This window comes from Arthroderma uncinatum (assembly GCF_011692745.1).
Source record: "Arthroderma uncinatum strain CBS 119779 chromosome Unknown scaffold2, whole genome shotgun sequence".
NCBI classification, from domain to species: domain Eukaryota; kingdom Fungi; phylum Ascomycota; class Eurotiomycetes; order Onygenales; family Arthrodermataceae; genus Arthroderma; species Arthroderma uncinatum.
In genome coordinates, this window is record NW_022983864.1 from 2386427 (window position 1) to 2407003 (window position 20577).

Consider the following 20577-nt stretch of genomic DNA (forward strand, 5'->3'; position numbering starts at 1 on the left):
GCAGGAAACACTCTGCCGTCTGGTATGAAGCGTTTCAATTGCCCACGAGAGGCGGAGGAGGGATGCAACGCGCAGATGGCCGTGTTTCAGCGGCGCGAACGCAGGAGATGAATGTAATGTGATGTCAGCGAGGAGCAGATGGGGGGAGGGGAGAACGGCGAGCAATGAATGTAATTGCGATATGGCCTTGAATGAGGTCGAGGAAGCAGGCTGTCCAACGATGCCGGATCAACGTCTCTCAGATCGCTGTCTTGCTGTCCTGCTGTCGTCCCTCGTCGTGCTGCTTCTTCTTCGGCGTCTGATGCTGCTGCTACCGCTGCTGCTTCTGCTACTCTGCCGCTGCTCTCTGCTGCTGTCCTTCTTGTCCTTCGTTCCGGCTGTGCTGGTATTCGGCCTTGAGGCTTAAGTATATTATTATTGGTGGCGGCGCTCGCATCGTCTTACTTACATGGAACGACGGTACTTCTCCAGCGGTTCCCCTGTATCATGTTAGCGTTGTTCCACACCTCGACTGGGGCGCTCGTACTAGTATTTCGTTAGCCTTGCGTGTTAATTACGCCGCAGAACCAAGTTTGCGTTGTATATTCGTGAGATCCAAGACGGCCAGGCATCGCACTGGCACTTGAGGCTGTGTATGCCAGCGATATCAGCGCGAGCTCGAGTGTATCTCAGACATATCTCCGCGATGTCACGAAGTCTCGAAGTCGCATGTCGTCCGGGTTACTCAATGCGGACATGGCGTATCTTTACCGTACGCCGTACCTGGTATCTTACGAGAAATACAGCGCTCAGACAGGCACATCCCTTGGCATCGTATTCTATAGCAACATCTACTCCGTACTCATCTACTCCTTACAAAGTGCTCAAGATATAGATAATTATTAGCAGCACCAGTGGCTGTTACCCTGGATGTTTACACCGTGCGGAGTATGTCCGTACTCATATTCAATGCGTAGGACCGGTACGAGGTAGATACCATGGGTACTGCAGGTGTAACAGGCGGTATTACTGCACGCAGGGTCACAGCCACAATGCAGGCCTCTATACTTGACCCTCGAGAGAATAAGACGGAGTAATATTCAGCGAGACAAGGGCGCAATCCATCTGCTCTGGAGGAACGAGCGCCGGCGTGCAGCGTACGCTATGCAACTGCAGCCTTGTGGCTCGAAGCGATGCTGCGAGGCACCAAAAAAGGTCCCGTAACTGCAAGTAGCTGTATATAAATGTCATGATCGAGCATGCACGGTGCGTAGATCGCCGCGCTCGGGTGGTAAAAAGATTCCCAGAGACGGTGCATTCAAAGGACCTAGAACGGCCTCGCTCCTGCTGTAGTCCAAGCGGTCCGTCGATGTATCTAGCCACAAGGCACCAGAGTTTCCATCTGGACGGGAGCGGCATGGACGCCGTGCTTCGTTCCACAGACAGTTCATGTTCATGCTGTCTCGCGACGACTCTGACTCTGGATCACCACCGATCTCCTAGCTATCATAACTGCTCTTGATATATCGACGTCCGCCCGATCGATACCGGATCAATACCACTCCATTTATCCGGATCATCCTGGGAAGTTATATCCGCGCCCCAAAGCGTCCATATCATGCTTATGTCATCATCTCCATGGGCCCCAAGAAGAAATAAAAACGTTCAGGCATCATCGACAACTCTCCACATGCAGAAAATTCTGGATTGATGCCCGACGGTTCCATTTAATAACGTCTTGAAGACAAGACGATCGGCTGGTGATGTTGGGACACCTCGACTTCGGCTAAATACTTACTTCTTCGTGTTCGTAAGGTCCGCGGAGCCGGATTAGACGAGCACAGAAACCTAGGCGAAGCCGTCCAGTCGTCTGTCCTAGACTCCGAACGGCGATATGAATGGTGTGGCCAACACGAGGCCTTCCCGGAGTTCAGAGATGGGCCCTTACTTACGGCTGCTTCCCCACAAATCGAGCATTAGCTGTCATCGAGTCCATCGCGTGGAGTCTGGGGGCGCAGTGGATCCTCGAAACTTGTTTACATCTACGCATACCGGTGAGCCGTGATGCTCGTACTTGGCCATGTGGATTCTCTCACGGCAGGATCGAAAAGAGGAAATTGGAGGCAAGCAGAAAAAAGCCCTTAATTTTCTCCAAGGAACGGGCTGAATAATATCTAGCGACTGGATTGGACGAATTCGACCTCAGCCTTCAACCAAAGTTGAGTGTGAAGATGACCAAAGCTCGCTAGAATATCCGTACCGCGGCATTTTCTTGTACTTGCCATGGGCCCAGCATCGCCCGAGCTGCCGAGTCATAATAGCACATACTCCGTTCCGATCCCCGACGAACATAATTCGATGGACATAACTCGGACGGAGTGCTCCCACTCTAAAGTTTTCAGCAGCTGGACTGGTGTAGCTAGGAGACGCCTCAAGTGGCCTATGCTCATGCAGAGTAACGACTTGGTACCTCGATGGCTTGTCCATCCATCTAGCTTTCAAGGGCTGTCCCTCGACAACGCCGCCAAATCGCCAATTGACATCATCGTCTACGGCCAGAAGCTCACGCGCCGTGCGACATCGGCGTTTGTGGCCGGCCAAGGCCTGCAAACCCGGGCCATCTTCTATAGTTAGCACACCAAGCTCTTGAGCTTTGACGGCAAAAGCGGTGCTGATCGATGTGTGATTTGATATTCGATGCAAAAGGCACTAAGAGTTGGTATTTGGCCGTACCAATACAGGTCCTGGTATTTCATGGTATTACACTTCATGCAGTGTAATAATACATATCTGTGACGTTACCAAATATTTGTGGGCTAAACTTCTTTGGGACTAGTGGCCGCGTCGGTAAGCACCGCGCTAGTTCCCGTTTAGGAATGCGACAGGTCATGTGTCGTTTCCTAAAATGGACTAGCGGCGCGTATCTAGCTTAAGCAAGCACGGAATTACGTCATCAGCCAAAAAAAACAACTTCAACTTCAACTTTTCTTGTCTTTGTTCCGCTAACAATATTCCTTTCTTTTTCGCCATTCTTCGACCTGTGCTCTGTTATCGATGCAGCACAGCGCATGCAGCACAGAAGGCGTCCAAACGGAGATCAACAGGGACCGCCCGTGGTTCACCATTACAAACCAGACGTCATTTACAGTTCACCGAGGAAGCATGGTCCTGCCTATCAAACTGCAAGGAAAATCCCCCCCAGACCGACAGGGTCGGGAAAGTTCATGGTAGACCGTTTGAACCCAGCTTCTCGAGAACTCTCCCAGCGACAAGGGCCAGTCCAGAGTTATCGTTCCTGGTACGAGTAATATAATAATATTTTATACTCCGTACATATATTGCAAAGCTGCTGCCCAGCTCTTTGGGATGGATATGCAGCCGAGCAGGTCGCCAATACGAGAGAGTCGACGCCACCTCAGCAGCTTAGTGGCTAGTTAGTTGAGCAGACTCCGTGCAGATGAAAGACTAATCGCTGGAGGATGCATGTTGGCAGGCCGGTGACGATGACCATATGTATATGTACGTATGTACGCCATGAGAAAGCTCGTATACTCACATATATATATATCTCACCTCGAACCTAACTCCATTCCCGAGCTTCTGGGTTGCATCGTTATGCTGTGTATGCCTGTATACGTTCACTGCCTGACGGTCTTCCGATATACGTATGGGCGTACAGTTATCAGCACGCGGTGGCCGGGTCCAATCATCACTGCTAGAGCTTATGGGGTTATGTGGTGACGAGGACAGAGTCGTCCTCCGCTGAGATCCTCAATTAGCCAGGCTCGAACAAACCAAAATTCATCATCCCAAAATATATCAACGAATTGGAGCTGGCAATCGACGTGCTTCCGCATGTCGTGCATTAACAGCTGTACAAGGATAACCAGTAGCTGGCGTTCTCATGCATATTGGCCTGCCAATCAGGCACAGGGCGCTTTTCCGCCCTTCGAAGTTTATCAGCACAAGCTGTGCACATGATGCAACAATGCCTGCTGCTGGGTCAAGGGCAAGCGGGCTTTAGACTGCATTCGGCCTTTGGATGACCTTGTGGCTGAAAGTAACGGACGGCCCTGGCGGGAGGTGATGGGCCGCCATCTTGGCCGAGGGTTTTCACGAGAGTACAGTTGTTGGAGGACAACGCGGCTTTAACCTTACATTCGATAAGTGTGGTAAAAAAAGCGTTAGCTCGATTTGATATATTGGGTATATTAAGTCTGATAATATTACTCCGTACATCGTGTCAGGAAGGGACCATGCTTCCATGCTGCATTGTCCCCTCCACAAGAATGGTCGAACCTAATTTACTTCGAGGTTCCTTTCTTCAATATCAAGGTTATAAGAAGAATCAACTGCCTAGAGACGATGCAGATCCTCTGGAGTTAATTGATATACTGTTCTATTCCCAAGGGTGATATATCTCGTTAGAATGATGCTGCCAAGTAATGGAACCAACGCCCTTGGCTAGAACTCTCAGCCAGGGACATAATAGCATTGTGTAGCTATGGAGTACATCTATCAAAATGTATCCATACACCATCCAGAAAGATAATTTATCCTGGCGCGAGTATCGAGCTACCGCCCTCAGCCAGGTCATCAGGGCCCTTAGCTTTCTTTGTCTTCACATCGTTTTTCCCCTTTATCTTCCTTTCAGGTTGATTCCTGCATAATCTCCCTTCGGACATCACGAACACGAATTCCTGAAGATACCCTCTCCTCTGGTCTTCCTGCCACTTCCCTTTACTTTTTGTCTTCCATTCTCTTAACCGCTTGCCCGTTGGGAGAGGATATCCCGGTTTTCCCCCAGCAACCCACCATATAATTGGCGGAAGTTCCTCATCGTCTTCCAATCGTTGTATCTTCCCCTTTTTGTTCATCCATCCGCCACAGCCCCCGCGCAGATGCAGCGTCTCTTCTACACACTCTGTCCAATCTGCCTCCATTATTTCTGGAACTTCCATCAATCCCACCCGTTTATTAATAGTGCTCCACCCAGTCCGGACGATGCGGGGGGTTGGTTTTCTGGAGAACGTTGCCCGTGGACGCACTCTTCTCACTAGAAACGGTGTTTTTGTCTGGCAATCCTTTCCTGTGAGGATATGATTCGGTGTCAAGCTTGATTTGCAGACTTCGATTTGGTGCTGTATCACTTGTATCCGGGTCCGAAGGATATGAGGCATGGATACGTATCGACGGAATACCCTTCGTGGTGTATCTGAGCGCTTGTGTGGTTTCTTGGACGAAATGTTAGCAGCATGTTTATTCCGGATATCAACTGGGGCCGCTCGGTCGTTCGACGATCGCGGGTCTTGCATAGCCATGCCCTCCATTGCTTCGACACATATATCGACTGTTAGACTTGATGACGAATAGTCATCGTTCACCTGCATAATGGTTTCAGAGACGTCACGGTCTTCATGGCTAATAATATGTCCCTGGTTTGGATCTTCATCTTGGGCAGCCTGGCTTGGATCAAGCATGATGTTGGCGATGGGTGGTTCCAAATGCAAACAGATAGAACGTCACTAGGTCGTCTTAGTGTTTCTCGATAACCCTCTTCGCTCTTATAGGCCCCGGAAGGCGGTGGGATAGATATCCAAACAATTAGAAAGTTAAAAGCGGCCGGAAGCTCCTCCCAGTAAAGAAAGTTAGGTGGTATTATATAGAAAAGGTAGGGTGACGAAGGGGAAGACTGAATAGGCATGATCCGGATTGGCCTGGGTGAACAGTAAATCACAAGAAACTCGAGACAATGACAGACCTATCCGTTAACCTCCCTATATAACGTCACTCTTTCCGTGAAAGAGGTTAGGGCATTTTGTGTTTGTTTGGTTGTCACTGTAGGTTTGTTTTGGTACAAATGCTACAGGTCCATGGTAAAGGTTCACTCACCATCAATCTTATTTTCACTTTATGTCCAGTTAAATGGCTCTAACCTTCCACCGTGGTTATAATAGGCTCTTCTTTGTCTAGATAAGATAATCGTGAATCTGACTGTCATGGAAGAAATAGATTGTCATCACAAAAATTAAGAGACCTCATCTTGGAGCTGTGTTAAGCAGATTCTTTTTATGTAAACCACAGGTATCCTAGGGAATATGGTCCCATTGTACCTGCTTTATTTTTGATATTGACCTTCTATTTTGATTATTTCATAAAATCATAAAGCCGTATGAACACAAAAGCTCAACTCATGGGGGTTCCATAAATTTTGTAACCTTTTTTCGCTTTGTTTCAGTAGTTATATTATGAATTTTAAACACTGATGGTTTTGAAAACACTACACGTATAAAGTCAGTAAAAAATTTCAAGAAAACGCTTAGGGATGAGGAAGGAACTTACCCGAAGCCATTACCTCCAGTAGCCATGATCGTACCTGGCATCTGTTCCTGCCAATGCAACTCCTTTACCATCTCCATATAATGGACAAACAACAGCTGTGATGGGACATCTGCCAAGCCAGCTTCTTCTCGGGTTTCCTCGTCATCGATCTCTACGGCAAGATCCCAAAGTGTAAGTGTGTTATCCGCCGAGCTAACAGCAACAACACTGTCGTCAGTTGGGTGCCATTCGATGCTCGTGATGGGCTCCGTATGGAAATCAAACGAGGCTACTGCCTCGGGCTTGAACTGGGAGGAGCCGCCATTTGAAGATTCGGGTTTCCACTGCCTCAAGTCCCAAACACCCCATTGACCATCATCAGCACCTGTGGCAAGGAGGTGGAAAGTCTGCTTTGACCAACTCATGACGTTGATGTCTGTGTTGGAGATCTTAACATCCACTGCTGGTTTTCGTGATTTGGACCGAACATCCCATATTTTAACGCTCCCATCGCTGCTGGCGGACGCAAATACGTTCTTCTCGTTGGGGGACCACTGAATTTCTTCGACGGATGATGTATGGCCAACAAATGGTCGCGAGTCGGTAACCCATCCGCCACCCTCGGATCGAGTGGTTACGTATATGAGGCCATCATTGTCGCCCGTGAGTAGTTTCCCTAGAGGGTAAAGAGGAGACCAGTCAAGTGCGTAACCCTCAGATTTATGCATTCGTAGTGTAGAGAGAGGTTTGGCCGCCGATGGCGGAAGTATTAAGCCGGGGTTATCAAAGCTGGCCAGATGTTGCGATACATCATGGATCACAATCTGTGAATTTTCCAGCATGCACGCGGCAAGTGTCTGGGGAGGTTTCGTGGGGTCCCCTGATGCATGTGGTGTTTGGTGTGACCGGATCCGGTTCGTTGTAGAGTTTAGGGGTATCGACTTTGACTCGAGGATGGGCTCCGAAGGAGAATCGTCGTCTGAATCTGACTCATCGTCCTCGTCTTCGTTGGGCTCACGTTCCATCCTGTTCAGCCCGCTCAATTTGAGCACCATAAGCTCATTGTCTTTTGCCCTCCTCGACTCTGCCTGTGTACCGGACACTGCATATACGGTTGCTGGGTACAATTTTCTGTTATCGCCCAGGCTATCCTTCACGATATCGAATGAAAGACACGGCCATGGCGTGCTTAGTGTATGAAGCATATCGTATGTGGACGGATCGGGCGACAGAGTCTCCCCGGGGCCTAGTTTTGTCCTTCCGGGGATGAATGTCTGTTTGTCCACCTCCATTGCATCTATTCAAGACAAGAGTCACACCCGTCAGCCATCTATTTTCCTTTTTATCATCATGAGACAAGACGAATTGGCTATGCACACCGCAGAACCCGGCTCTAGGGCCACCACGTACCCCTTTGCTCTTCAGCTTCGCGCTCTGCATCTGGCCGGCCGTCAACACCAGCCTCGAGGATCTCATCTTCGCTCTCAAACTCGTCTTCAAACTCGTCTTCAAAATCTCCTATCTCGTTTGGCGGGGCGTCCTCCATGGGCCGGTCACCAGCTTTCAGTGCCCCGCTCGCCTCGTCGGCCTCTATACTGCGCTTCGACATGCTGGAACTACCTCCCTCTGGCCAATTCGATCAATATAAAACCTAACAACAGGTGCGGTGGCAGAGAAGGAAGAGCAACTCGTTCGTGTGTTATCGATAATAAAAAAATTTATGTTTCCAGTATCAAAAAATCTTTTTTATTTTCCCACATGTTTGGGTGGAAATGCGGGCCCGCGCTAGTCTCCTTTTGGGCCAATCCCAGCTTGCGTTGTTGGTTTCGGTTTCGTGAACATTCGCTTTTGATAGACGGCGTCGACGACGATATACAAAGAACGACGGATTGCAGCAGTGTCTCTCTCTGTTCGGACGCCAGGCCAACTCGTTCCCTCCTGAGACCGGATCTTCGATCGCCTGAAAACCCCCCAGCTCCACGGGATATCGCGGTTCCCTCGACCCTACGCGCTTAAACCTTGAGCTCCCTCAAGCTCCCCTGGCTCAGAAAAGGAGAAGCCCGGCGGCGTCTGTCTACGGCAGAGTGGTATTTGGGATAAGGGATTTACCCGGCACGCTTCCTGCATGTGCAGCGCTTTCATTCAACTCGCCCTGAAACCGAGCGAAACGACGCATCTGCCGAGAACGGACGACCCTACCGCACGAGAGACCCTTGGTCTATTTATGCCTCTCCATAAACCTAACAATTCGTGTGATACCACCGTTATACGCCGTGAAGATTCACTCTGAGACTAGACGCGGAGATGGATACGTTGACGAAGGAGATCGATAAGCTCCAGGTGGAGGAGGAGCCGACGGTGACACAATTCACGGCGACGACAACAAATACTGAACAACCACTTACTCAGCCTGGGACTGGGCCTGCATCTGTATCTGTACCGGAGCCCGTATCTGCACTAGAACCGGTGTCTTCGTCGAAGCCTGCTCCAGAGACCGAACCAGCGTCTGCCCCCGAGAGCTTGGTTCCACAGACACCAGAGCAGGACATTCCAGCCCGCGCCGAAGAGACAGTGTCGAATTACCCGCAGACTTATAATAACGGCTACATCAACGGACAACAAGCCCACCACTCGTCATACTCTCCCGAATACGTTCAGTCGATTACTCCAACTCTACCTACACATGAGAGTGACCTTTCGCCGGCGTCAAGGCATAACTCCCCCACCATGTCATACCAGCAATACCAACTGCCTTCACAACCTGCTTCCCGCCCAGGCTCTGGGGTATCGAGTTCCGGAGATAGGTACGGATACTCGCAACAATACCAAGACCACAATCAGAACCAGAGGCCGCCACAACCACAGCAACCGCAGCAGCAACCGCAGCAACAACAACAACAGCAACAGCAACAGCAACAACAACAACAACAATCGGCGGCTCCAAACAAGAATAGTGTTGTGATTAAAGTCGGGATGGTTGGCGACGCTCAAATTGGCAAGACAAGTTTAATGGTCAAATATGTAGAGGGCAGCTGGGACGAAGATTATATTCAGACATTAGGTGGGCACGCAACAACCCCTGTAATCTACAGCCCTATCACTGACAATGCAACTAGGGGTCAATTTTATGGAAAAGACGATTTCAATCCGAAACACAGAAATCACATTTTCGATCTGGGATCTGGGAGGGCAGCGAGAATTCGTCAACATGCTGCCTCTTGTTTGCAACGACGCCGTGGCTATATTGTTCATGTTTGATCTCACCCGGAAAAGCACGCTGAACTCTATTAAAGAGTGGTATCGACAAGGGCGTGGCTTCAACAAGACTGCCATTCCCTTTCTCGTGGGGACTAAATATGACCATTTCGTCAACTTCCCGCGCGAAGATCAAGAGGAGATATCCATACAGGTGTGCTGCTGTCCCTGCTTTAACTATCTACTATCTACTATCTACTTCAAGGACTGACAGGTCTTGGCAGGCAAAACGATTCGCCAAGGCGATGAGGGCGAGCTTAATTTTCAGCAGCACAAGTCATAGCATCAACGTGCAAAAGGTAAGTCTGTTGTCCTCTAGCACGGCCGGCCGGTCCCGGTTCTAACTCTACTTATTTTTAGATATTTAAAATCGTGCTTAGCAAGGCGTTTGATCTCAAATGCACGATCCCCGAAATCGAAAACATCGGCGAGCCCTTGTTGCTGTACCAATCCGTCTAACGAGGAAAGGTGACGATAGTGACGATGTATATGTCTCCATGATGTAACGGCTAGCCGCTATGGTCGATGAAGATCTTGCTATCCATGGTCCTGAGTGATAGTCTCTGGGGGGAACAAGCGGGAGTTGACGGGGCTTGAGGGTTCTTCGTCGTATGTTGGGGGCGTCCGAGTAGTCTAAGATTCAAGGTCGCCGTCGTTTGTCGTTCGCCGTTCCTTTCTTGATGGTGTATTATGACTTGGGCTATCGCTATCCTGGCTTGCGGTGCATGATCCGGCCAGCATAGATGTTTAGCGTAGTTTATATGATATTTTTATCTCCTCCCGTGGACATCCTTCTCCTCTTCCCTCTCCCTGTTCTTCCTGCTCTTGCTATCCCTTCTATTGCTCTTCTATCACTCTGTCCTCCCTTCTATATCTTCTACTGTTGGCCCGCCACGGCCTTCCTCTTTAGGCCAGCAGAGCCGCATCAGGGACCAACCAATGAGAATTCGCGTCTTCATTTGACCTGAGCTTATCAGGATTTTCTCGCCTTCTGATTGGCCACCAACAAGCGGATCGCTATATCCGCCAATAAGACGGCCTCAGCTGCTTACTTAACTTAAGGTTAATTAAGTTGGACAGAAGCAACCACCGCAGCTGAAACACCAACGACGACGCCCGCAATACGGACAGATTTCAAGGGCGCGCGATGCACGAAACGTCCAACAAAAAAGCAAGCCGCTGCGTCTGGGGCTGGGCACTGTGGGCCTGACGTGGGGCTAAGCAGTTTGATATTTGATACCAGCATGTAATATACCCTGAGGCGTGCTTGATCCAACGAACAGGGAACAACTCTCCGCCTCTCCATATATTATTGCGATGACTCCGTCCCTGATCCCCTTTGCCTCCGACGTGCTAGACGAGCGAGCGAGCAGCAATATCTCTTCACAGTCGAGGAGTACAGTCCCAGACAAATGATTCGAGGAAAGGAGGTTCTACCTCCGCCCGTCATCGCCAGAACCGGCCAGAAAAGGCCTCCTCCGCCTCCGCCGCCAAAGTCAGGCAAGGCCATCCCGGCAGGCCCTCCGTTGCCGCCAAGGAAGACAGCAGCAGCAGCAGCAGCCTCATCGCCAGTAGTGCCGCCAGCTCTACCTCCTCGAACGTCGTCGGACTATGGTCGGACTTCCAGCGAATATACACCCTCGAGCGCATCCATTTCCTCGAACTCGTCCGTGTCAGACTGCAAGCCTGACGTTTACCGCGTTCGCGCTCCAGCATGGGGCCAGACCGAGTTGCCCGCTGTGAAAGGGTGGAATAGCGGCCCTAAAGATACTAAGGATACCAGCCATGAGAGGCAAAAGGGGGAATCGCAATCCAAGCCGAGCTTCGATGCTCGAAGTCTGAACGGCAATGTAGCAGCGTTACGGAACCAGTTGGCTGGCCATAAGCTCGTTTCTCCTGCTAAAGTTCCTCCTCCATTAAAGCCTGCGAAACCGCAACTCCCTCCTCGCATGGACTCTACACCTATTCCCCAAGCACAGCAGGCTCAGTGTCAGCAACAATGTCAACCTCTGCTAGAGAGAGTAGACTCGGCACCCGTTACACAGAGGAAGCTTCCCCCTCCTCCACCTCGAGGCGCAGACCTCCAAAAACTCAGGCAGGTATCATTTGCGACACTGAGCAGTAGTGTCAATGATGCGGTCAACGACAATCCTCTCTCGGCCCGGGCTAAAAATATGTCCCGTATCCCACCACCCATACCGCATGCATCCCGCCCAAAAATACCCCAGATACCCACCACATCTAAGCCTCAGGGAATCCTTCCGACCCATGCTAATGCAATTCAGCCTGCCACATCGTCAACCGTGTGCTTTAAATGTCGTGACTTCTCCGCCCCTGATGCACATGCTGCCAAGTTCCCTCGTCAATCCCTTCCCTCGCACGATTTGGCCTGGCTGTCGGCCCAACTCACCTCCCCATTCCCGTCGCTTACAGACAAGGCCAGGGTGATTTTTAAGTGGCTTCATCATAACGTCCGCTATGATGTCGAAAGCTTCTTTCAGGGCAAATCCACGCCACAATCGCCAGATTATGTATTCACTAGTGGCCTTGCGGTTTGTGCTGGGTTTGCTTCTCTCTTCGAGACTCTAGCAAGGCACGCCGGCTTAGAGGTTAGACTACTAAGCGGCCATGGGGCGGGTTATGCACATAAGACACCTGTACCCGGAGAACCATTGCCTTCCTATAATCTCAACCATGCGTGGAATGTAGTACGCATTGACAACGGCCAGTGGAAGCTAATCGATAGCTGCTGGGGTGCCGGCCACGTCGAGGGCGAAAACATGCCATACATTCAAGAATTTTCACCCAAACATTTCACCATGTCGAACGACGAATTCGGCCTCTGCCATTACCCTGAAAATAAATCCGACCTCTACCGTGAGGATGGACGCACTGACATTACATGGGAAGAATATATTAGCGGTGGCCTCAAGGCGCAAATGAATATTCCCTCTGACCCACCCACTCTCTTCAGCAACGCCGTAGAAGACCACGGTATCGGACAGTCTACCCTCCAACCAAGGCTGAAATCTATCTCTATCAGACAAGTTTCCGGGCGTCCGGTGCATTTTCAATTCGGTCTCATCTGCGAACATTGGTCTATTACCAAGCACGGCGGCAAAAGCGCTGCAGCCTTCTTCATCCTGGGTACGCATGGGATCGATGGCAGAGAAAAGAAATTCGTTCCATTTAACCATTTTCGAGGCACAAACCCTGGCGGGGGCGGTGACTACTGGTATTTGGATATCCCTGATGGTAGAGTGCTGGGCTGCGCTGGTCAGAGATTGATGATGTACGAGTTGACTAGTTTTGGTGACCGGCAGAATCTACGTGGTATGACAATCGCAGAGTTTGAGCAAGGGGTAGGTAGAATTGGGATGGGGTTCAATGCAGTTGCCGAATGGAGTCTTGTTTAATATACCTTGTTTTGCTTTTCTTTTTCTCCGGCTGCGATAAGCCATAGCAGTTATGTCTGCGGCGAGGGTGCTACTCGGGTAGGTACTTGGGATGGATGGGACTTAATGATATAACTTAGGGCAATGATAGAAGTCTAATGCTGATACGATGATTTACCTTGCTTTCCTAGCTGCCACTTCTTCCGCTTCCTTTTTTTTTGGGGGGGGGGGGGTGCAAGTCACAATTTTGATTGAGTTCCTACTCCTAATATAAATATTCATCTATTCTAGGTTGGAGTTGAATGCAAGCCCAGCTACGCTATCAAAATAGTCAACACTTAAATCAAATTTCATTTCGCCTGGAGGAGGTTTTTTTCCGGGTTTTTTTGGGTTTTTATTGCTTTTCTCTCCGCTTGAGTTCCCCATACTTTTGTTACCACCAGGTAGCGGGTACGCCGTCCGGAGCTTCCTCTCCCAACCAAGATCGAGGGTAACTCAAGGGTAGCCTTTCCAAGGGTCTTTCCAAAGAGAGATTTTCCAATGAAAGCAACCGCTCCTCAAAATCGGTAAATTTATCTGAATCATCGTCGTCGTAGGACGCAAGGTGTGGAGCGTTACCCGTAGACATGGCGTCAACTCGTGAGAAGTGGCGTTCCACTCCAAGTATTCCTGAGAGCGCCTGGATGTATGCTCTCTCTTTCAAATATGTTGTCAGGCGGGGAACAGCGAAAAAGTCGGATTCAGCAAGTAGCCGATGATAGAGCGGGTAATCATGACCGCTGTTTTTGGACCAGAATAATGGCGGGTTTTCACCACGCAGGAAGTTCAAGATGTATTTGAACATATCTGGATCCGCGTCGACAAAGTAAGCTCCGTCATCTAGAAGGACGGGCCGCTTTGAGAACGGATATTGCCATTCATCTAACAAGAGGCGCTCGGGATCAAGCAGCCTATTAATTGGAAGGAAACTCCAAAAGTAGTCGCTGCCGCTGATCAAAGTAGCTACCCTAGTGATGAATAGCTGGGCGCAGACTTGGATGGTAATGAGATCGTCCAGCTTCAGCGTGTCGTCGGATGAGAAGTCGCGTTGTCGGTAGTAGTGTTCATCTAGATGGTAGTGCTCATATCTATCCGCTGATTCCTGCGTAGAGTCAATCGATGAGACGGCGTCGTAGTAAACTTCTTCTTCACCATCATTAACATAGGCTTGGTATCGGCAGGTTTGGATGTAACCTTCCAATCCTATATCGAAGACGGCTGATTGGCATACTCCGTCATAGCAAGACGCCTGGAAACATCCAGGGTGCACGTCCCGGGGAGAGCCATGGGAACATTTACCCCCAACAGCGGTACTCTGGTAGGAGCCTGGTTTGCCGTTACCTGTTTTGGCCTCTTGCCCTTCATCATAACACGGCTCCGGTGTATGCCGCGTGTCGGACCTGGTTGAGTTTCTGTTCCGTCTAGTGCCCAAGTTGTCCGCCTGAGGCCTAGAGGTGTTGAAGCTCTCCTTCCGGATATTGGCCCGGCCTATCCCGCTCGACTTCCTGGTTTTCGATTTATCCGTCCAACCAGCATCGAATTGCGAGGCCTCTGAATCCAGATCGCTTCCCACAACCACATACTCAGGGTCATCAGGAGGCCACTCTTGCTCATTCATTTCAGGGAGCAGATGGATGCTTAAGGCTTCGACAATAGGTTGAAGTTGATAGATTTTTTCTTCCATCAAACGTTGGAGTGAAATGAAACGAAGATATTAGAGATATTCCGCTGAGTGTGTGACAAAAGAAAAAGAAGAAAAAGAAAGAGAGAGAGAAAGAAATAATGTCCTGGCAGAGTATATATACTCACATTTCGAGGGAGTGTATATCTATGACGTCTCTACCAGACCATTCGTAAAATGGTTGATGGAAACCGTTGTTAATGAGACAACTTCTACTGGTAAATCCCAACGAAATTCCTTGGGAGTTCCTCAAGACGAGTTCCAGGATTATATAGTAGTGACGAGATTTCAGAGTTTAGCATGGGAAAGTCGAATTCAGTGATATAAAGCTGAGAGCGGCCGCTAATGCAGACGCGGAGGATTATAAGCGACCTCCTGGAAGCTTCAGCCATGCATCGGGACTCCCGACCTCCCGAGCCAGCTTGGAGGCAGTGGATAAGAGCGAGAAGAGGGCGAGTAGAGGCGAGTTGAGATGAAGACCGACGCCCAAGCTGTGAAACCTTGCGCCAACGAGACAGCGGATGGCTTGAGGGGCCGTGACGACGGCTCGGCCGATGGAGCAGTTACATCTCAGGGTTTCAGGTGGTATTCCAGCCTGCGAAGGAAGCAACAGGGAAGTATGTCGGAAGCGATGACGCTGCGAATAGGAGGTTTTCCCTGGGTTGTTTCTGGGGGAAGGAGGCGACATGTAGATATACCTCTACTTCCGGCCCTATGCTTTTCTGGTGATATCACAAGTATATATACTTGAGAATACAAGCATTGTGGATTTCATGTGGTTGCATGAAGGATGGCCCGAAACGGCTCGGCAGACGTCGATCTTATACATCGTTTCTTTTGCTTCTTTTTGTCCTTTTCAACGAGATCCTTTCAACGAGACCCTTTAACGAGATCCCCTTTAACGACAATTATGAGGATACAAGGAAAAGAGCAGGGAGCCACTGGAACGGCCTCGACGAGCTGGTCTGGCCAACCGCTGGAAGTGCGCGGAACCAGAGATCGATGCAGTGGCACACGGCACGCGACACCTGTCACTCCCCTAGATATGCAACTCTTCGTACTCCGTATACTCTGTGCGATGGACGAGTGTCTGCGGGGGGCGGCACAAGACTTGTGGAGAAGATGGATGTCGTAGATACGGACGCTGGCAGACTGGACTGGACCTGGTGGCAGCGTCATTGATCATAGGCTGGTAGCATGGCCGATCCTATGGTAGCTTCCATCCCCCGCACCGTAGGCTGTATATAATGGTCTCAGTCGTTCCTATCAGACTTGGTTTCCTCTCTCTTTCTATTCTAGCACCTATCCTCATGTTTAGCATATGTCGCGCTCCCAGGGAGGTGTCTATGCTCACTATCCATATTGAACAATCACCCACCAGAGACGAGAACGTAGGGAGCTGAAGATGTTCAATACGGGGAACATCTATATCATTGCTGCCGTCTCCGTCATAGGAGGCGGTCTTTTCGGCTTTGATATCTCGTCGATGTCTGCTATCCTCGGCACCGACCAGTACAAGTGCTATTTCAACCAGTATGGCGACGGCCAGTGTGGTGGTCCCCGGCCTGCAGTCCAGGGCGGCATCACTGCAGCCATGGCCGGTGGCTCCTGGCTCGGAGCTCTGATATCTGGCTTCGTCTCTGATATGATGGGACGAAAGAAAGCCATCATGGTTGGAGCCGTTATCTGGTAAGCCCACCGTTTGTGCCGTTTATGTGAACTCCAGCTGAGGACGAGAAACTAGGATCATCGGCTCCGTAATCACCTGTGCGTCCCAGAATATTGGCATGTTGATTGCTGGCCGGGTCATCAACGGTTTGAGTGTTGGTATCTGCTCTGCACAGGTGCCCGTCTATATCTCGGAAGTCGCACCTCCTACCAAACGTGGCCGTCTCGTCGGATGCCAGCAGTGGGCAATCACCTGGGGCATCCTCATCATGTTCTAGTAGGCTTCCCCCTTTATCTCTGCCAAAAGGAGATACTGACAGAAACAGTATATCATATGGGTGCAGTTTTATCAAGGGTCCAGCTGCCTTCCGTGTCCCATGGGGGCTACAGGCTATCCCAGCCGTCCTTCTCTTCTTCGGCATGATGCCACTCCCCGAGTCTCCTCGATGGCTCGCTCGTAAAGACAGATGGGATGAGTGCCACGCGGTACTGACTCTGGTTCACGGTCATGGCAATCCAAACTCCCCCTTCGTCCTCCGCGAACTCCAGGAGATCAAGGATATATGCGAGTTTGAAAAACGAAACGCCGATGTCTCCTACTTGGAGCTCTTCAAGCCCAACATGATCAACCGTACTCATATCGGCGTCTTCACCCAAATCTGGAGTCAGTTGACTGGCATGAACGTGATGATGTACTATATCACGTAAGTCTTAACCCCTTTTCCATAGATCAAGTATCCCATCTAATGGCCGGCAGATATGTCTTCGGAATGGCTGGCTTGACCGGAAACACCCTTCTAGTTTCCAGCAGCATCCAATATGTCATCAACGTCGCCATGACGGTCCCGGCCTTACTCTGGATCGACCGCTGGGGTCGACGTCGCCCTCTCCTGGTCGGCGCGTTCTTCATGATGACATTCTTGTTTGTAAATGCCGGCTTGCTGGCAGGTCGTGGACATCCAGCTCCGCCAGGAGGCCTCAATGGCGTCGAAGCTGAATCCTGGGAGATCACCGGGCCCCCGAGCAAAGCTGTGATTGCATGCTCTTACCTCTTCGTCGCCTCCTTCGCCCCGACCTGGGGACCTGTATCCTGGATCTATCCCCCAGAGCTCTTCCCCCTTCGCGTCCGTGGAAAGGCCGTTGCCCTCGCAACTTCGGCAAATTGGGCCTTCAACTTCGCACTCGGCTACTTTGTGCCTCCATCCTTTGTCAACATTCAGTGGAAAACATACGTGCTGTTCGGTGTCTTCTGTGCCGCCATGTTCATCCACGTCTACTTTATGTTCCCTGACACTGCGGGTAAAACCCTGGAGGAGGTAGAACAGATCTTCACTGATCCCAAGGGCACCAAATACATTGGCACGCCGGCCTGGAAGACGAGGAGCACTTTCCGTCGTGCTGCACAGCTGGAGGAGCATGGCGTCGTCCAGTCGGATAAGTTGGAAACCAGCCAGGTTTGACCGATGACTTGGCTATGAATAGTAATGCCGTGGTAATTTGATGAAGGTGAAACCGGTTACTCGACTGTTTCTGTACATGAATATATATAATCCCTTGATCCCTTGAAAATACCTTGAACAAGAAATTGATCAATTGATATCCTTTCTCATATTCTACATATTTATCCGTGGACTAGACACACACCAACGTATCATCCCTAGACAGCAGGCCTCTCCGTGACTCTAGAGGTTATGGCATGCATCCTCTCTTCAGCTCATCTAAGAGTATCTCATCTATCGAAATTGCATCTCATCTATTCATCCAATGAACGGAAGAAAGAAACACCGAGAGATAAAACTGCCTTAGCCCCTTAAGCCCTTAGACCAGGAGTTTATATCAGATCGAACTATTGATTTGTGAAGAAAAGGAGCCAGGGGAATCGAGGTCGAAACAGTGCATCGCCCTGTTATTATGTCATAGCTACTCTCTGCGCCGCCCTTGTTGACTTCCTCCGTATTCCGTGCAAGCAACACGCGACAAGGCAGGAGATCTCCCCCGAGGAAAAAGTTTTCCTTCACCACAGCTCCTTCAGACCACGCGAAAAGGCCCGATACTGGATGGGAAGAAAAAAAAAGAAAAGTGAGAGAAAGCCAAAATAAAATAATAAAAAAAACAATAAAATTTAATTAGACGCACCGGTTGAGCTGGCGCCGAGATCGACGCTCCTTTTATCGTCCATCCGCCAGCTTCCTAAACACCACCAGTCCTCCTCCAACTTGCAGGGCAGTACAGACGTCAAGGAGGCCATCAACATGCATGCCATGAAGGAAGAGTCGAAGATGCCGCTCATGGCTGGCGGAAATACAGAGTCTCCCCAGCACAAGGTACGTGGATTGTGGTTTGTAGCGCAACTCTCCTTTCAGCCTGAGAGATAGGATCTGACATTTTGCGCTCTGTGCAGTTGCGACACCAAAACGGCCTGTCGACGAGCAAACCTCATTCTAAACGGAGAAGAGCAAGATCGTGGCTCCGTCGGTCGAGAGATATCTGCTTTAAACACACATGGATCTTGCCTCTGGCCCTCCTTGTGGCCCTCCTCGCCGCATACGCCGTAAACCCATCAGAGTCGAACCCCATACACGCTGGTATATTTCTTTCCTACCCACTGCCTCCGGAAACGCCGGGTGGGCCAGTTCTCTACGGCAAGGGGAAACTAGACATTGCGTTCGTTGCGTTCTACACAATTGCGCTCTCCTTTACCCGCGAATTCTTGATGCAATGCGTTATCCGGCCGTGGGCGGTATACGCTGGGATCAAGGGCCGCTCGAAGACTACCCGGTTCATGGAACAGGTGTACACGGCAATCTACTTTAGTGTGTTTGGGCCGTTCGGATTGTACGTGATGAAGCAGACGAATATCTGGTACTTCAACACCACGGCCATGTTTGAGGGGTTCCCGCACAAGGCCCATACCGCTGATTTCAAGGCGTATTACCTTCTCGAAGCCGCCTACTGGGCACAGCAGGGGCTCGTACTGCTGCTTCAGCTCGAAAAACCGCGGAGGGACTTTAAAGAATTGGTCGGGCACCATATAATTACCCTGGCGCTTATCGCATTGAGTTACCGCTTCCACTTCACTTATATTGGACTCGCCGTATACATCACCCACGACATCTCTGACTTCTTCCTTGCAGTGAGTTTTCTTTTCCGTAATATCCGATAGGCTTGTCTTTTTTTTTTGCTAATCAATTGTGTGTGCTATCAGACGTCAAAAACTCTCAACTATCTCGACTCCCCGATAATCACCCCTTTCTTCGCTATTTTCGTTGCTGTCTGGGTTTATATGCGACACTATCTCAATCTCCACATTCTCTGGGCTGTCCTGACCGAGTTCCGGACTGTCGGTCCTTTCGAAGTCGACTGGGCAGCCGGACAGTACAAGTTCTGGCTCAGTCAATACATTACGTTCGGCCTCCTAGGCTCCCTCCAGGCCATCAACCTATTCTGGCTCTACCTTATTATCCGTATCGCCAAAACGTACGTCTTCAGCAACGCGTTGCAAGATGAACGAAGTGACAATGAGGACGAGGACGAGATCGAAGATGCTACGGCAAACGGTGATGGGAACGGGGTCAATAGTATCCCGACTTTGCTTGTCAACGGCCACGCTACAAAGGAGAACGCCGATCCAATTGGAAACGGATCAGCTACCGGGTTAGCCAACGGCAACGCAAACGGCACTGCCACGAAACGCAAATGAATGAGCAACTAATTACATACAAAACACGCGAGATTTTCTGGACGGCCCGTCCCGCCACTTCTTGTTCCCGCCTTATACCCTTGAATTGCATAGCTTAGGCGGGTCAGGGTCCTTTATTATATCACTTTTTATTCCCTATATCGCGGCTAATCGTGTTTCCTTGTTGGTTCTTCCATTTGTATTCCTTTTGTCGCTGGGCATTTTAAGAGAAGCCCGAATATATATATACGGGGGCATGGGCTCGACGTCTCATCTATGAGACCGGCTTTAGCATCGGCGCACGGTTAGATTTGACTTATGTTTTTTTTTAATGCTTGCAAACAATAGGCCCTCAGTGGCGGCAGCGGATTCGCCATCAGCCATCGGCACTTTCACTACAAGACAGGATATAATAGGATATGCCATCCGAGCATTCATACGCAGAGTGAAATCGCAACTCACACCTGAATCTTGACGATGATGATATTTAACGATGGAGCCCAGGGGAGGTTTAAATTTTTCTTGTTTTTATTTATACGATGGTTCTAATGCCTATTATT

At 50.1% G+C, this 20577-nt stretch overlaps 6 protein-coding genes across 6 annotated transcripts; 3 read left to right on the forward strand and 3 right to left on the reverse strand.

The window, feature by feature from the left end:
* Nucleotides 1-4532: 4532 nt before the first annotated feature.
* GIQ15_02693 (uncharacterized protein) lies at nucleotides 4533-5459 on the reverse strand (the record flags this gene model as incomplete). The annotated part of the gene is made up of 1 exon (XM_033550110.1): nucleotides 4533-5459. The coding sequence occupies one exon, from the start codon at nucleotides 5457-5459 to the stop codon at nucleotides 4533-4535; it is 927 nt and encodes a 308-aa protein (XP_033407271.1).
* Nucleotides 5460-6234: 775 nt separating this feature from the next.
* Nucleotides 6235-7909, reverse strand: GIQ15_02694 (ribosome assembly protein RRB1; the record flags this gene model as incomplete). The annotated part of the gene is made up of 3 exons (XM_033550111.1): nucleotides 6235-6259; nucleotides 6322-7597; nucleotides 7711-7909. 3 exons carry the CDS (start codon nucleotides 7907-7909, stop codon nucleotides 6235-6237), a joined length of 1500 nt encoding a protein of 499 aa, XP_033407272.1.
* Nucleotides 7910-9309: 1400 nt separating this feature from the next.
* Nucleotides 9310-10014, forward strand: GIQ15_02695 (septum-promoting GTP-binding protein 1; the record flags this gene model as incomplete). The annotated part of the gene is made up of 4 exons (XM_033550112.1): nucleotides 9310-9361; nucleotides 9417-9709; nucleotides 9780-9854; nucleotides 9916-10014. 4 exons carry the CDS (start codon nucleotides 9310-9312, stop codon nucleotides 10012-10014), a joined length of 519 nt encoding a protein of 172 aa, XP_033407273.1.
* A 953-nt stretch (nucleotides 10015-10967) lies between these two features.
* Nucleotides 10968-12971, forward strand: GIQ15_02696 (uncharacterized protein; the record flags this gene model as incomplete). The annotated part of the gene is made up of 1 exon (XM_033550113.1): nucleotides 10968-12971. One exon carries the CDS (start codon nucleotides 10968-10970, stop codon nucleotides 12969-12971), a length of 2004 nt encoding a protein of 667 aa, XP_033407274.1.
* A 412-nt stretch (nucleotides 12972-13383) lies between these two features.
* GIQ15_02697 (uncharacterized protein) lies at nucleotides 13384-14673 on the reverse strand (the record flags this gene model as incomplete). Its single annotated transcript, XM_033550114.1, has 1 exon — nucleotides 13384-14673. One exon carries the CDS (start codon nucleotides 14671-14673, stop codon nucleotides 13384-13386), a length of 1290 nt encoding a protein of 429 aa, XP_033407275.1.
* A 1402-nt stretch (nucleotides 14674-16075) lies between these two features.
* On the forward strand, nucleotides 16076-20038 carry GIQ15_02698 (MFS glucose transporter; the record flags this gene model as incomplete). The annotated part of the gene is made up of 7 exons (XM_033550115.1): nucleotides 16076-16359; nucleotides 16415-16615; nucleotides 16683-17042; nucleotides 17096-17792; nucleotides 18543-18662; nucleotides 18740-19471; nucleotides 19544-20038. The coding sequence occupies 7 exons, from the start codon at nucleotides 16076-16078 to the stop codon at nucleotides 20036-20038; spliced, it is 2889 nt and encodes a 962-aa protein (XP_033407276.1).
* Between the last annotated feature and the right edge of the window lie 539 nt (nucleotides 20039-20577).